The sequence below is a fragment of the Rhineura floridana genome, chromosome 4, assembly GCF_030035675.1.
Source record: "Rhineura floridana isolate rRhiFlo1 chromosome 4, rRhiFlo1.hap2, whole genome shotgun sequence".
NCBI classification, from domain to species: Eukaryota; Metazoa; Chordata; class Lepidosauria; order Squamata; family Rhineuridae; genus Rhineura; species Rhineura floridana.
Window position 1 is genome coordinate 190,859,424 of NC_084483.1, and position 17,319 is coordinate 190,876,742.

The 17,319-nt window shown below is 42.4% G+C and overlaps 1 protein-coding gene across 1 annotated transcript in view; it reads left to right on the forward strand.

Moving 5' to 3' along the window:
- Positions 1-17,319, forward strand: part of MSH6 (mutS homolog 6) — a 43,228-nt gene that overhangs the window by 11,948 nt on the left and 13,961 nt on the right. The window contains exon 2 of the mRNA XM_061625645.1: positions 16,076-16,275. Within this exon, the coding sequence (XP_061481629.1) occupies positions 16,076-16,275 (200 nt within the window). The remainder of the gene's footprint in view (positions 1-16,075; positions 16,276-17,319) is intronic.

Below are 17,319 nucleotides of genomic sequence, written 5' to 3' on the forward strand. Positions count from 1 at the left end.
CCAACGGCCAAACAGTCAACAGGAATCCCTGAGCACCACCTTCTGGGCTTGCCCCCCAAGAAGGGAACGGAGCCACTGTAAACAGTGCCCCCAAGTCCCATCACACTGAGGAGGCCCTGAAGGATACCATGGTCGATGTTACTGAAAGATGCTGAGAGGTCCAGCAGAACTAACAGGGACACACTCCCCTTGTCCAGTTCCTAACGTAGGTTGTCCACCAAGACAACCAACGCTGTCTCCATCCCATAACCTGGCCTGAAGCCAGATTGAAATGTATCTAGATAAACCGTCTTCTCAAAAAAAAACCCTGGAGTTGAGATGCCACCACATGTTCCAGTACCTTGCCCAGAAATTGAATATTGGAGACTGGCCAATTCATGCTATGAAAATCATGGGCAGGCCACTGAGAAGGGCCCCTTCATCTTGCATTTTTAGAGAAAATTTAATAGACCGTACTATGACCTGGGAGACCAGGGTTTGAATCCCCACATAGCCATGAAGCTCACTGTGTGACCTTGGGCCAGTCACTGCCTCTCAGCCTCATGAAAACCCTATTCATAAGGTCGCCATAAGTCGGAATTGACTTGAAGGCAGTATATTTACATTTTTTACCAGCAACATATTAGCCTATTAGCTTAGATTTGCTATTCTAAAATACATGTGTGAGGAGTAACATTCTCTTTGCAAGGTCAAATAAAAATGCTGAACTTAATTTGTGGGGGGGGGGAAAGGTAAGCTGTGCCTGATTCGGATGGGGAAATTTTGTGGTTTGCGTGGGTCTAGTAACAGCTTTGAAGAAAAGAAGTATAGTTTGCTCTAATTCTGCTAGGAAATCAGTCAAGTCATCAGGGGGGGAAAAGCCAAATATGTTTTCTCAGCTATTCTATAACCTTTTCTCAGACCACATCAGTGGAGCCTTCAGATCACACTTGGAGAATATCTGTTCTAGGTAACAGCCTCTTCACACCTGAATTTGTTCATATATTGAAATAACATCTGTGTAGGAAATTCCTTGCAGGTACCATCATGTGCAGATTAAAAAAGTCTATCTTGCTGCTACAAACACTACATGTAATTGCAATAGCAAATGTCTCTTAAATAAAAAGTTGTACATGCAGCCTATGGAGGCAGTCTATCTCTATGCATGTGTGTGCGCTCTCTTTCTTGTTACGTGCCTTCAAGTCAATCACGACTTATGGCGACTCTGTGAATCAGTGACCTCAAATGGCATCTGTCGTGAACCATCCTGTTCAGATCTTGTAAGTTCAGGTCTGTGGCTTCCTTGATGGAATCAATCAATCCATCTCTTGTTTGGCCTTCCTCTTTTTCTGCTCCCTTCTGTTTTTCCCAGCATTATTGTCTCTTCCAGTGCATCATGTCTTCTCATGTGTTCAAAGTATGGCAACCTCAGTTTCATCATTTTAGATTCTAGTGATAGTTCTGGTTTAATTGTTACATATTATTATATCTATCAGTTGGTTTTTTCAAATTGAAACTCAAAGTGACTTATAACATTAAAAACAGATACAAAAACCCAGACTCCATAAAAACAAAATCCAACTCCTCCCCACCTGACTTAAAAACAAACAGAAAATTAAACACTGTAGGCTTGTGCGAATAAAAGTGTTTTTACCTGATGCCTAAAAACAGACAGTGATGGCGCCAGGTGTGCCTCCCTGGGGAGAGCATTCCACAAATGGGGAGCCATCACTGAGAAGGTCCATTCTCATGTTGCCACCTTTCATACCTTCCTCGGAGTGGGCATGTGGAGAAGGGCCTGAGATGGCGAATGCAGGGTCCAGGTTGCTTTAAGAACATAAGAACATAAGAAGAGCCTGCTGGATCAGGCCAGTGGCCCATCTAGTCCAGCATCCTGTTCTCACAGTGGCCAACCAGGTGTCTGGGGGAAGCCTGCAAGCAGGACCCGAGTGCAAGAACACTCTCCCCTCCTGAGGCTTCCGGCAACTGGTTTTCAGAAGCATGCTGCCTCTGACTAGGGTGGCACAGCACAGCCATCACGGCTAGTAGCCATTGATAGCTCTGTCCTCCATGAATTTGTCTAATCTTCTTTTAAAGCCGTCCAAGCTGGTGGCCATTACTGCATCTTGTGGGAGCAAATTCCATAGTTTAACTATGCGCTGAGTCAAGAAGTACTTCCTTTTGTCTGTCCTGAATCTTCCAACATTCAGCTTCTTTGAATGTCCACGAGTTCTAGTATTATGAGAGAGGGAGAAGAACTTTTCTCTATCCACTTTCTCAATGCCATGCATAATTTTATACACTTCTATCATGTCTCCTCTGACCCGCCTTTTCTCTAAACTAAAAAGCCCCAAATGCTGCAACCTTTCCTCGTAAGGGAGTCGCTCCATCCCCTTGATCATTCTGGTTGCCCTCTTCTGAACCTTTTCCAACTCTAGAATATCCTTTTTGAGATGAGGCAACCAGAACTGTACACAGTATTCCAAATGCGGCCGCACCATAGATTTATAAAACGGCATGATGATATCGGCTGTTTTATTTTCAATACCTTTCCTAATTATGGCTAGCATGGAATTTGCCTTTTTCACAGCTGCCGCACACTGGGTCGACATTTTCATTGTGCTGTCCACTACAACCCCGAGGTCTCTCTCCTGGTCGGTCACCGCCAGTTCAGACCCCATGAGCGTATATGTGAGGGGAGAGGCAATACTTGAGGTATTGGGATACTGAGCTGCATATGGCTCAACACCAGCACTTTGAATTTGGCCCGGAAACTAATTGGTAGCCAATTCAGCCACGCCAGAATTGGTGTTGTGTGTTCCAACTCTCTTGCCCTGATCAGCATTCCAGCTGCTGAGTTCTGCACCAGCTGCAGTTTCCAAATTGTCTTCAAAGGGAACCCCATGTATAATGCATTGCAGTAATCTAATCTAGAGGTTACCAGAGCGTAGACACCAGAAGATAGGGTATCCCTGTCCAGATAGAGATGTACCTGCGCCACCAGCTGACGACGATGGAAGGCACATATCCAGTTAAGTCACTGTGCTGTTAAAACATGGCAGTTTGTGTACCAAGAACAGCTTACTGGTTACGGTTGCACATTCATGCAGTCTCCATAAGGCACTCCACATACACTTAGCTTTATACTCCTTCCAGTCTGGATGAGCCACAGGCAGGCTGATCACTGCCTTTGCTTGCCTCTTCCTTCTGCCTCAGTTTTCTGAGTTATCAGCAGGCCTGTCGGTGTTCATCACTTCCCACAAGCTCTAGCTTGAACTTCCGTAGCTGGTAGTTCCCATTGTTCAGCTGTGCTGTTCCCAGTTTAACGTCTGAGCTGCTTAGCATTTTCCCCTCAGAGGTCTGCTCTGCTATGGGCCTGCTTTCCTTACCCTTTCTGCTGGTTAGAGTACAGTAGGGCCCCGGTTCCCTGCGCTCCGCTTCCTGGAGTTCCTCTAATGCGGCAGCTTTCCTTCCCTCTTTAAAAGCCACTTTTGTGGCATTTTCGCGTGACTCGCCCCATTAAAGTCAATGGGGTTCCGCCTTATGGCGATTTCTGCTTTACGGCAAGGGTCCGGAATGAAACCCGCCATATAAGCGGGGCCCTACTGTATCAGTGTTTCTGGAACCATAAGCTGCTAACAGAGAGAGTGGAATAAAGCAGACGTTCAGAGAAAAAAGGAAGTGATAATACTTTACCAAGGTAAAATGAACAAAACAGCATATGATATGAGGAGTAATAAAGCAGAGGCGTGTCTTTGTTAGGCCAGGCATACCCAGGAGAAAAAACCCTTTAGAACTGTTTTTAAGTCCACACTGCCAATCTCGACTGTCTTCCTCACTGATAGTTAACTCCCAACTGACTAGAATCTTCAGCCAGAGTCTGCTGTCACCCAAACCAGTAACACAATTTAAGTGACATGCTGAATGATCCCTGCTGTTGTATTTGCAACAGTATGTGAGTGGCCAGGCACTCTACTCAGTTCCTTGGCTGCAGTTTCCAAACAGTCTCAATGGTAATCCAACACAGAGCACATCACAGTAATCCAAATTGCGAGGTTACAAATGTGTAAATCTCAGTGACCGAACTTTCCGTATCCAGGAAAAGGTGTAGTTTGTGTAACAACCTCGCCTTGCCAATGAGGTTTCTGATCCTCAAGTGTCAATGATTTGATCTTGGAGTACCCCCAAGCTACCTGTTCCTTCAGAGGGTATGCTGCCCCGTTCAAAGTGGGCAAATTCCCTAATTGCTGGACCTGGGAACTCCTTGCCTACCAAGTCTGTGTTTTGTTAGGATTCAGTTTACTGGGCCCCATCAATGCATCCAGGCACCAGTTCAGGTCATGCATAACCTCTCCTGAGTCAGATGTTACAGAGAAATAGAACTGGATGTCATCAGCATATTGCTGGATCCTCACTCCAAATCTAATGACCACTCCCAAACCATCATTTTATTTATTTATTTATTTGATTTATATCCCACCCTTTCTCCCAGTAGGAGCCCAGGGCAGCTCCTACATACAGATCTGGGGTGGGGAACCTCTGCCCTCGCGGGTCATATTTAGCCTGGCATGGGCCACGTTTGTTATGTGAGGCTGTTTTCCCCAAACCACACCTGGGCTAGAGATGTAACATTTCCAGAAATTTTGAAGCCATGGAGAAAACCCAGGTTTTTTTTGGGGGGGGGGGGACTGAAATTTTTGGGGAAGTTGAAAAATGCAATATTAACACTTTTTACAGATTGAAAGTCACTTTGTTACTTCAGAAATAAAATTAATTATGTACAAGTTGGTTTGGCATAAAATTATCACATCTGGTGTATTAAAGGTACATTTTATTCAAACAATTATTACAAAATGAATTTACTTTTAAAAAAAATAGTTTTTTTTACAAGCTCCTGAACTGTAAGGAACCTCGTTGGTTTTGCCAGTTTATGAGGAGTAGGCAAAAAACAATTTTTTAAAAAACAGCGAAACCATCAGTGTTAATAACAAAGAAAATTATGTATCTGCTAGTCCTCCACAGTGTCAAGCAGATATAAAACACCCATTCCCATAAAAAGAACTGAGAAAAAGGGGGACCAAGATTCAATGAATATGCATGAAATTTAATCAGACTCATTTTCTGAGCTATAGCTATCACTATCAGTTTTAGTCTCTGCTTCTGCTTCATTATGTTTGTCATCATCATAGTTGTCATGGTCTTCTAAAAACTGAAGGTGTGTCCGGATTGAAACAAGCTTCTCTATCCTTTCACATGTCAGTTTATTTCTTGATGTGGTTTGAGTGTTTCCAAGCATAGACCAGTTTCTTTCACATGCTGCAGAAGATGGAGGAATCTGAAGAAGGCAAGAAGCAAGAGGAGTCAGAGGCTGTGTTGTGCAAAAACCTTGCCACCATGTTGCAGCAGGGATATGTTGGGCAGGATCCCAGACTGCATCCCTGGACCAAACCCCTGAAGATGTTCTGTATTCTGCAATATCAAGTCCTACGTGTGATGCTTGTTTTGTAATCCAGTCCAGTGCAGTAGCAGTGCTATCATCGCTTATATTTCCGCCTTTGAATCTTGGATCCAACAGATTTGCAGCAGCACGAAATGGATGGCAACAAAATTCTTTCCTTTTTTAAAAAAATATTTAAGTGGAGATACACTTAGATTCTCAAAAACAGTTGTTTTTATCTTGGCCATTTGGTGCACTGTCCGATTCAGATGCAGTGATTGCTGAAGAAATTGGCTTTCAAGGAATTCTGCAACTGAACCCAGAAGACATCCTCATCAAAAACAGTGTTCCTTACACTCCTGGGTACTTTAACATCCTCAGCTGTTACTGTTTCTTGAACTTCTTTGTCTTTTAGTAAACTTTCAAAGGAGATTACCACTCCACACCAATGAGTTTTACTACAGAGCGTCAGTGTCACTATTTTATTCTTTGCATTTTTTTTCTTGCTTCTTGAAAACTGCAGCTACAATACAATTAGCTTTTACATGTTTTATAACTTCTTTTGCTCTTCTATAGATCCTTTGAAGGGTGTCCAGTTTCATAATATAATTAAGAAGCAAGTTTAGCCCATGAGATGCACATCCTATTGCAGTAATATGTGGATACTTATACATTATGATCTCCCATGCTGCTTTCATTCTACTTGCATTGTCAGTCAGCAAAGCAAATACTTTCACTCCCAATTTTCCGTAGGACTTCACATATTTTACAGCTGATATACTCTGCAGTATATCTGTTCTCTCCTGTTTCAGTGCTTCCGTAAAAACTGGTTTGAGGAGGTGGTATCACAAAATTTATAATTCCTTCTCTCACATTTGTCCATCCATCTGTAAGTATTGCAAGACACAGTGCTTCGTTGATTTTTCCTTGCACAGATCACATTATGCGTTTGTATTGTGACTGTAAAAGAGGCTGGCTTGAAGAATGTCTGCTGGGGAAACAGTATGATGGTCTTAGTACAGGCATACCCCGCTTTAACGTTCGCAATGGGACCGGAGAGAATACTTTAAGCGAAAATAAACTTTTAAGTGAAGCAATTGTCTTCACTTGTACTGCATGCAATCACCACTAGATGGCAGCGGCGTCATGCCAATAAAGTGTACGTTATTGCGAAGCGTGTGAACGTTAAGCCGGGTATGGGGACGTATGGAGCATGTACGTTATAGCGAGGCAACGTTAAGTGAAGCGACGTTAAGCGGGGTATGCCTGTAATTTAAAAGCTTCCTGCCAGTATGTATTTTCAGTTATTGTTAATGGGGTTCCAGAACAATATATTGCTCTTGCAAGAGCTTGGTCAATTTTTTCCTGATCTTCAGATGTCATCTTGTCTACAAATGAAGCTATTGAGTATTTTTTGGATGCAGTTTTCAATATTTGTTTACTTGAAGATGCTGCTGATGGGACAACACTTTGCGATGATGCTGATGTTACAGATGGAGCAGGACTTCTTGAACAAGAATGTTGGGGAAAGCTACATGTACTTTCATCATTGTGGTCCTCCTCACTTAGATCCATGAAGGATTTTTTAATATCTGCAGGACACTTGTTACACACAAGAATGTGTTTTGTCCCTAGCAGCATTTGGAAATGTATATTTCAATTGACAGTATATGCAAATCACATTTTTTTTCTCAGAAGAACTTATAGTGTGGAAATGCTTCCATTTGCTAGATGTTGGTCTCACCATTTTTCTGAGTGGGGGGGGGGAGAAAAAATAATTTAGTGGCTAGTTTGCAAGTAAACACTAAGCTATGGTTGGGGGGGCAATAAAGCATCAGATTAGTAGGAATTAAATTATTATTTACATAAGGGTTATGAAGATAAACTAATGCAGTTAAAATATGATTCAATTTTCTGAAATCAGATTTAAACTCCTGCGTTTCAATTAAGTATACTTTCAGTTCCTCTTTGTTGCTCTGAACTTTCTTACAGTCCTTTGAGGCCTAGTCAAGAGAACAGAATGAAGCACATCCACCCTCAAGCAAAAAAGAAACAAACCTTTTTCCTTCTCTTGTGACAATGGCAGTGCCCCCTAGAGGCAGAAATGCATCTTGCTGTTGCATTTGAGAGTTGTAGTCTCAGTTTGCAACCTAGGACTTGCTTGTCGTCAGTGCACGGAAATTGTAATAATTAGATACTGTACATAGTTTTTAGAAATCATTTGGAGAAGTAAATATATGAACACCTTGTCTTAAACATTTTATTCATCATGCTAAAATAAAACATTCCATAATCCATTTTTCTTCCTTTTTCCCCAAATTTTCCAATTTTTTGAAAAAAAACAAAAAAAGCTTAGGGAAAAAAACAGGGGAAAAACATTTTGCCCTGAATGTTTTCAGTTTTTTTCTGGGGCTTCACATCCCTGGCCTGGGCCTAGTCCATTTTCTGTAGAAGTGGAAGCAAATGCAACAAGAGTAATCTTGACACCATTTGGTATCTGGCTGAGAGATTGTAAATCTGTCCCCTCCCTTTCTCAACCTAAAATACCCAAAGTAAAGACTTCTGCCTTGAAACAGAAAATACTGTGTTTAAGAAAGAAAAATGCTCTTCTGTTTCACAATGATACTTCATTAAACTTTTGGAACATTTTAAAACACCCAAAATTTCACGTAGACCTATATTAGCTTTACCTTTTATACTATGCATTGATTACAGGAATACCCCGCTATACAGACCTTCATTTAACGTACACTCGCTTTTACGGACATACTCCATACTCCACCATGCCCCTGTTTACGTACGCTTGCTTCACACTTACGGACACTTAATGGTGCGTGGGGGTGGAAATAGACGCGATCGTGCCACTGGAAATCAGCTGGGAGGCGTGATCGTGATCAGCTGAGAGGTGCGGCAGTGCAGCAGCAGAGGCTTTAGCGCGGGGCTTTGAGGCTCCGCATGAAGGAGAGGTAAAAAAAGTTTTAAAAGGTAGTGCTTCACTTTAAGGACATTTTCGGTTTACATACTCGCTCTGGTCCCATTGAGTACGTTAATGTGAGGTATTCCTGTAAAAGTGTTTTGCTTTATTACATAACCACCAAGGACATTCTAAGAAATGAATCTCCATCCTTGAGTTCATTTCACACATATCTGAGTAGTCACCACATAACAGGGAAAGACATTGTTTACTTCAACCCAGTTCATGTTTTATAGCCACCTTTCAACCCATCTTCTATGGTTTATGACATTTAGGTTGCTTTTCCATAAACCTTTGCATTCCAGTTTGATCAAACAAAAACGTAAGTAACCCTTAACTCTCAATAAGTAACATGTCAAGTCAAAGATACCAATGGATCAAACTAAGTTTTGGCACTGACCTATCAGACTTCACATAAAATAAATGAAAATGATAGCATAGGCTTTCTCTAAATCAGGAGTAAAAAGTAAATATTCAGTAGTAGTAGATCTGCTCTTATTCCAAGTTCTGTTAACCAAGAGATAGGATTATTGTAATCATAATAATGACATTCAGGATGATGAGCAAGAATAGCAGGTCTTTAGGATTCAAATTATCTCTCCCTTATTTCAGAAGAAGATTCAGCAGTCTTTGGGAGGCAGTAAACACACCATCCATTCCTGACATAACATGAAGTGGGTCATAAAGCAACACTCAGATACCATTAGCCTTGTAGTTTAACACTTCATTTCCAATTAAAAATTCTGTGTTTCAACATGAGCTTGAATGAGGAGCTTGAAGGAGAAACAAATTCTCTCCTTACCTGTTTATTTGGAATAGGAGGAGGTGTGACCTGAATCTCCATTCACATTTGGCATTGCCTAGATGCCCCATTGTCAGGAAGAATACAGGGCTTATCTCCAAGTTTATCTCAAAAGTTATGGCAGGAAGAATGACCTCCTATACTCGAGAATGCTTCTTTTTAGCTCCCACAATTTAGGTCTTGTGGATCATCATGACTTCTTGAAGCCAAACCATAATAATTAGGTCTCTTCTGTCAGTATAGTACCCCAGAACCAGAAAGCAAGTAAAAAAATTATATCCAAAAAAGCCCAGATACATTCCTGCCTGCCCTTTGAGATCCACTGGACAGGCAGTTTTCATTTTGTCACCAAACATTGTTTGACAGATACTAGAAATGGAGCATTCAGTGTGATTGCACCAATTAGTTAGTCAGGTGCCATCTGCATTTTTAGGTGTCCACTTACAGACATTCCTTTTTATTCAAGCTTTCTCAGATATGTTCATATGTATGTTGGATTTTTGAAGGCTTTAATCTATTTCACTATGTTCTGATTTTATTATGTAAATTATGTAGACAAGACCTTTTCTTTATATATATTATAAAATAAATATAAACGGAGAAAAGAAAGTGGATGGAAGTTTCTATGCAGAGAGCTTGCTTATGTTAAGGGATGGACGAAAGTTGTGTAAAATGATGATTGGATGAGTAAAGTAGACTCTTGTGACAAAGAATGGGTTGTGTTCTTGCTGTACAAAAAATTGGCAGGAAGGCTAGGGTTGTGCTTTTTAAAGTGATGTGTGAGTCAAGGCTGACTGAGAGGGTGTTGGTATAGATAGCTGCTCAGCGGTAGGGGACAATACCCCAGGGGTTCCCAAACTGTGCTCCATGGACTGCCAGGGGTTCCACAAGCTTAATTCAGGCAGTCTGCAGTGCATCTGAAAAACACTGTTTTCCATGTATTCAAATTGTAATACACAATTTGGAAGAATCATTAAGTGGTCCCCCAAGACTGTCAGCTGTTTTCAAGTGATCCATGGCTCCACAGGTGTTAAGAGGCTGTTTCCTTACATACTTGCATCACATATTCCAAGAGTTAACCATAGTGGGTGCAAGCACAAATTAAATGGATGGGAAGGAATCATGTAACTGTGTATGTGTATAACACAAGCTGACTTTGGAGAGTGTGATAGTGGCTAAGGATTATCGTTAAGAGCTGTGCTTTGTGGATTACTGTTGTCAAGGCAAGCACTTAATTTGTTTTGTTTATATTTATTATTTATTTATTATTTAAAAACATAAGAAGAGCCTGCTGGATCAGGCCAGTGGCCCATCTAGTCCAGCATCCTGTTCTCACAGTGGCCAACCAGGTGCCTGGGGGAAGCCCGCAAGCAGGACCCGAGTGCAAGAACACTCTGCCCTCCTGAGGCTTCCGGCAACTGGTTTTCAGAGCATGCTGCCTCTGACTAGGGTGGCAGAGCACAGCCATCATGGCTAGTAGCCATTGATAGCCCTGTCCTCCATGAATTTGTCTAATCTTCTTTTAAAGCCATTCATGCTGGTGGCCATCACTGCAACTTGTGAGAGCAAATTCCATAGTTTAACTATGCGCTGAGTCAAGAAGTACTTCCTTTTGTCTGTCCTGAATCTTCCAACATTCAGCTTCTCTGAATGTCCACGAGTTCTAGTATTATGAGAGTGGGAGAAGAACTTTTCTCTATCCACTTTCTCAATGCCATGCATAATTTTATACACTTCTATCATGTCTCCTCTGACCCGCCTTTTCTCTAAACTAAAAAGCCCCAAATGCTGCAACCTTTCCTCATAAGAGAGTCGCTCCATCCCCTTGATCATTCTGGTTGCCCTCTTCTGAACCTTTTCCAACTCTATAATATCCTTTTTGAGATGAGGTGACCAGAACTGTACACAGTATTCCAAATGCGGCCGCACCATAGATTTATACAACGGCATGATGATATCGGCTGTTTTATTTTCAATACCTTTCCTAATTATCGCTAGCATGGAATTTGCCTTTTTCACAGCTGCCACACACTGGGTTGACATTTTCATCGTGCTGTCCACTACAACCCCGAGGTCTCTCTCCTGGTCGGCCACCGCCAGTTCAGACCCCATGAGAGTATATGTGAAATTAAGATTTTTTGCTCCAATATGCATAATTTTACACTTGTTTATATTGAATTGCATTTGCCATTTTTCCGCCCATTCACTCAGTTTGGGGTCTTTTTGGAGCTCTTTGCAATCCCTTTTTGTTTTAACAACCCTGAACAATTTAGTGTCGTCAGCAAACTTGGCCACTTCACTGCTCACTCCTAATTCTAGGTCATTAATGAACAAGTTGAAAAGTACAAGTCCCAATACCGATCCTTGAGGGACTCCACTTTCTACAGCCCTCCATTGGGAGAACTGTCCGTTTATTCCTACTCTCTGCTTTCTGCCTCTTAACCAATTCCTTATCCACAAGAGGACCTCTCCTCTTATTCCATGACTGCTAAGCTTCCTCAGAAGTCTTTGGTGAGGTACCTTGTCAAACGCTTTTTGAAAGTCTAAGTACACTATGTCCACTGGATCATCTCTATCTATATGCTTGTTGACACTCTCAAGGAATTCTAATAGGTTACTGAGACAGGACTTTCCTTGCAGAAGCCATGCTGGCTCTGCTTCAGCAAAGCTTGTTCTTCTATGTGCTTAGTTAATCTAGCTTTAATAATACTTTCTACCAGTTTTCCAGGGACAGAAGTTAAGCTAACTGGCCTGTAATTTCCGGGATCCCCTCTGGATCCCTTTTTGAAGATTGGCGTTACATTTGCCACTTTCCAGTCCTCAGGCACGGAGGAGGACCCGAGGGACAAGTTACATATTTTAGTTAGCAGATCAGCAATTTCACCTTTGAGTTCTTTGAGAACTCTCGGGTGGATGCCATCCGGGCCTGGTGATTTGTCAGTTTTTATATTGTCTATCAAGCCTAGAACTTCCTCTCTTGTTACCACTATTTGTCTCATTTCCTCAGTATCCCTTCCTGCAAATGTTAGTTCAGGTTCAGGGATCTGCCCTATATCTTCCACTGTGAAGACAGATGCAAATAATTCATTTAGCTTCTCTGCAATCTCCTTATCGTACTTTAGTACACCTTTGACTCCTTTATCATCCAAGGTTCCAATTGCCTCCCTAGATGGTCTCCTGCTTTGAATGTATTTATAGAATTTTTTGTTGGTGGTGTTTATGTTCTTAGCGATGTGCTCCTCAAATTCTTGTTTAGCATCCCTTACTGTCTTCTTGCATTTCTTTTGCCAGAGTTTGTGTTCTTTTTTATTTTCTTCATTCGGACAAGAATTCCATTTTCTGAAGAAAGACATTTTGCCTCTAAGAGCTTCCTTGACTTTGCTCGTTAACCATGCTGGCTTCTTCTTGGTCCTGGCGGTACCTTTTCTGATCTGTGGTATGCACTCCAGTTGAGCTTCTAATATAGTGTTTTTAAACAACTTCCAAGTATTTTCGAGTGATGTGACCCTCTGGACTTTGTTTTTCAGCTTTCTTTTTACCAATCCCCTCATTTTTGTGAAGTTTCCTCTTTTGAAGTCAAATGTGACCGTGTTGGATTTTCTTGGCAATTGGCCATTTACATGTATGTTCAATTTGATAGCACTATGGTCACTGCTCCCAATTGGTTCAACAACACTTACACCAGGTCCCGGTCCCCACTGAGGATTAAGTCCAGGGTTGCTGTCCCTCTGGTCGGTTCCATGACCAACTGGTCTAGGGAATAGTCATTTAGAATATCTAGAAATTTTGCTTCCTTGTCATGACTGGAACACATACGCGGCCAGTCTATGTCCGGGTAGTTGAAGTCACCCATTACTACCACATTTCCTAGTTTGGATGCTTCCTCAATTTCATATCTCATCTCAAGGTCTCCCTGAGCATTTTGATCAGGGGGACGATAGATAATTCCCAGTATTAAATCCCTCCTTGGGCATGGTATCACCACCCACAACGATTCTGTGGAGGAGTCCGCCTCTTTTGGGGTTTCGAGCGTGCTGGATTCAATGCCTTCTTTCACGTATAGAGCGACTCCACCACCAATACGTCCTTCCCTGTCCTTCCGATATAGTTTATATCCAGGGATAACCGTATCCCACTGGTTTTCTCCATTCCACCAGGTCTCCGTTATGTTCACTATATCAATGCTCTTCTCTAAGACCAAGCACTCCAGTTCTCCCATCTTGGTTTGGAGGCTCCTAGCATTAGCGTACAGGCACTTGTAAGCAGTGTCTCTCTTCAAGTGTCCTTGGCACTTGTGGTTTGGCCTGTGGTAATTTTGCCATTCTGAATTTATATCCTGTGCCCCTCCTCTCATAATGCCTACTTTTAGGCCTACCCCTTTTAAAATTTCATCATTTCTTTGGTCTTTATCCCAAGGGGGAGGTTTATTCCGAACCGGACCTTCCTCAGCTCCTGTCTGGTTTCCCCTCTCAGTCAGTTTAAAAGCTGCTCTGCCACCTTTTTAATTTTAAGTGCCAGCAGTCTAGTTCCATTCTGGTTCAAGTGGAGCCTGTCCCTTTTGTACAGGCCTGGCTTGTCCCAAAATGTTCCCCAGTGCCTAAAAAATCCAAACCCTTCCACCCGACACCATCGTCTCATCCACCCTCCACCCCCTGGAGATATATCCTCGGCACGAGAGGAGAGCTGCTCATCCCCCAAGGAATGGGTCCCTTCTAAGGGATCGTTTCCCTCTTCCTCAGCTGGATGCTCTCCTTCCCCGAGACCGTCGTTCTCCATGATACCAGAACAGCTATCATCCTTGGAGTGGGACACAGCTATAACATCCCTGAAGGCCTCCTCCACACACACCTCTGCCTCTCTCAGCTTTTCCAGGTCAAGCCACCTTGGCCTCAAGGAAATAAAGTCGTTCCCGGAGAGCCAGGAGCTCATTGCACCAAGAGCACACCCACGACTTCTGTCCAACAGGCAGATAGTCGTACATGCTGCAGGCAGCGCAAAACACTGGAAAGCCCCCCCACCCCTGCTGGCTTCTTACCTGCATAGTTTTGTTTAAGGTTTATTATGTCAATGGGTTGGAAACTGCGGTTTAGTTGAGGTCAGGGAACAGACGGGCAGAGTGGGGGGCCCTGGCCTCCTTGCCCTGCTGCCGAACTCGCTCTGCTGCTTAACTCGCCTTGACGCTTTGTCAGCTGGGGCCTTGACTCTTCATCAGCTGGGGCTCCCTCTAGCTCATGGAGCAGGCTCCGAATTTATGTGTGTGGCTGGTCCCTCCCAGCTACTGCTGCCAGCCAATGATGTGTTAATTGAGGCTGATGGCTCAACTATCAGCTGGGGCTTAACTCTTTAGGATTATCTCAGGCTTCCTTCCTTTGAAGGCAGGAAGGCAGGCTTCCTTCCTTAGTGAGGGGCGGGGCTGTTTAAGGACTTAAGAAAGATTAACTAGCTTTTACTCTATTTTTATTTTATTTGCTGACAACAACCACTTTTATCAGTGCAAGTTCCCCTGTAGTTTTAAGTGGTGCCTTGCACTCTGGCCAGGACAAATTAGACTAGCTTTGATTTATATCCTGCCCTTCCTCCCAGTAGGAGTCCAGGGTGGCAAACAAAAGCACTAAAAACACTTTAAAACATCATAAAAACAGACTTTAAAATATATTAAAACAAAACATCTTTTTTTTAAAAAAAGGTTTAAAAACATATTAAAAAGCAATTCCAACACAGACTCAGGCTGGGATAAGGGCTCAGGTTAAAAGTCTTGTTGAAAGAGGAAAGTCTTCAATAGGTGCTGAAAAGATAACAGAGATGGTGCCTGTCTAATATTTAAAGGGAGGGGATTCCAAAGGGTAGGTGCCACCACACTAAAGGTCCATTTCCTATGTTGTGTGGAATGGGCCTTCTGATCAGATAGTATCTCCGGGAGGCCCTCACCTACAGAGCACAGTGATTGACTGGATATATAAGGGATAAGATGGTCTTTCAGGTATCCTGGTCCCGAGCTGTATAGGGCTTTGTAGACCAAAACCAGGGCTGTGGAGTCGGTACGTCAAACCTTCGACTCCGACTCTTATTTTTCTACTGTCCGACTCCGACTCCTTCATAAATGGCAAATGTATATTGATTTATGTTAAAATATTAATATTAAAATATTAATTTTATTTTGAAGCCAGAGTCGGTACATTTCTACAGACTCCGACTCAAAATTGCTTCCGACTCCACCCAAAATTGCTTCCGATTCCATGACTCCGACTCCACAGCCCTGACCAAAACTAGAAACTTCTGCTTAGCTTGGAAGCTAACAGATAGCCAGTGCAATTCTTTCAGCAGCAGGGTGACATGTTGGCGATACCAACATTAATACCAACATTGACCTCACAGTATCTCTACACAGATTGCTGTTTACATACGTTTCTGGTCACTTCATCTGCCTAGCCTATTCCTATTTAGAACTCGTGGCAAGCTGGATTTTTAAGGTATGCTATCATTATTACAGTGCTGAAGTGCCATTCTGTTTGTAAGCCATGTCATTTAGTCTGCAGTGTAATTGAACTCAACAATCTGAAGTGAATTGTGTTTGCTGCAGTTGCTCATTGTTGAGGGAAAGGAACTCTGCATGTATTTAGAGGCATTTTCCTTTTTTACATCACTGTAAATATAAACTGTTCCTTATTATTGGCGAAAAACAGGATCTTTTATATTTGGAGGGGGGCTTCTGGATGGAGAAGGTGTCCTTTTTTAAAAACGTTTGAAAATCATTGTTTTTAAAGTATGACCAGAGTTCTAAAAGAATTGTGTCTGTAACCAGTATCGATAGTCCTTTGGCTTTATAGGTTGTCAGTTTTAAAAAAATGGTTGTTAAACAGGCTGTTTATTTTTTGTCTTACAGTGACTTTGAATTTTCACCCGGTGATTTGGTTTGGGCCAAACTTGAAGGATATCCTTGGTGGCCATGCCTTGTGTACAAGCATCCAACAGAAGGGACGCTTTTCAGGGGCAGAGGAAGAGCCTCTCGCATCCATGTACAGTTTTTTGATGATGACCCGTCAAGAGGCTGGGTTAGCATTAGATTCATAAGACCATATACAGGTAAGAGAGAATGCTCCTCATGCTGATTCATCTCAGTAGGTGGTGGGAGAAAGACTAGTTCTTCACTGGAAAAAGTGTTGCTTAGGAATATCCTGTAGTGTACAGAAGCGTACTAATCTTATTAATGTGAACTGAATAGGAATTACACTGGGCTGTGACTTACTTTTTCCTACATACACCTCAGTGCAAGATGTCTGCAGCCTATGCAGTGAAATGGCATGGAAGCATCTTAAATGCAATTGGAGGAAAGGATGAAGATCTGAAAGCAAGGAATACGCCTTCACTGGTTCCAGTTCTGCCACTGCTTTGCTTTGTGGCCTTGAGAACACAAAGCATCAAGATCTCGGGCTTTAATGAAAGCTTTCTTGTTGTTTTTTAGGAAAGGTGAAATATCTTAAATAAAATAAATTTCCATTGTTCTTTTGTTAAGTATGGAATATACTGTTCTTTCCTTGTAGACAGCAGATAGGTTCTTGTAGTACTGTAGACAGGTGTCCTGTGCTGTGTCATTTTTATTTGCTGCTGTATATAAATAAATAGCAGGGAATATAATCTAAAAATAGTTCTCATAGAAAGGGGAATACAGTGCCACTCCATAAATTGATAGCATTCTCAGGGGCCGTGGGAAGCACAGGTGAGCTAAGTTGCTGTTCTGCCTGTATTGTAGTAGGCTGCAACTGTTGAATGAGACTTGACAACGAAAGGAAGTGGGGCCATACTTCATCGCCTAGCACACACCTGTCCTGTTGTGTGATGCAGTTATTGCAAGCAGAGCTGCAACCCAACTTGTAGCCTTATGCCACTCTTGCCAAAACCCCACCCATATTTAGTGACAACATTGGCATTCATTGCAGAGGGAGGTCATGCTATAGAGTCCAACTAATGCCGAATCTGAATTTGGCGGCTGGGGGGGGGGTACTGTTAAAACTTCTGCATGTTAGATACGTTCCTGTGGTGGTGACCCATGAGAGGGCATTCTCTTTGGCAGACTCTCAGTTGTGGAATTCCCTCCTCAGAGAGCACTTCCACTGTACAGCTTTCATT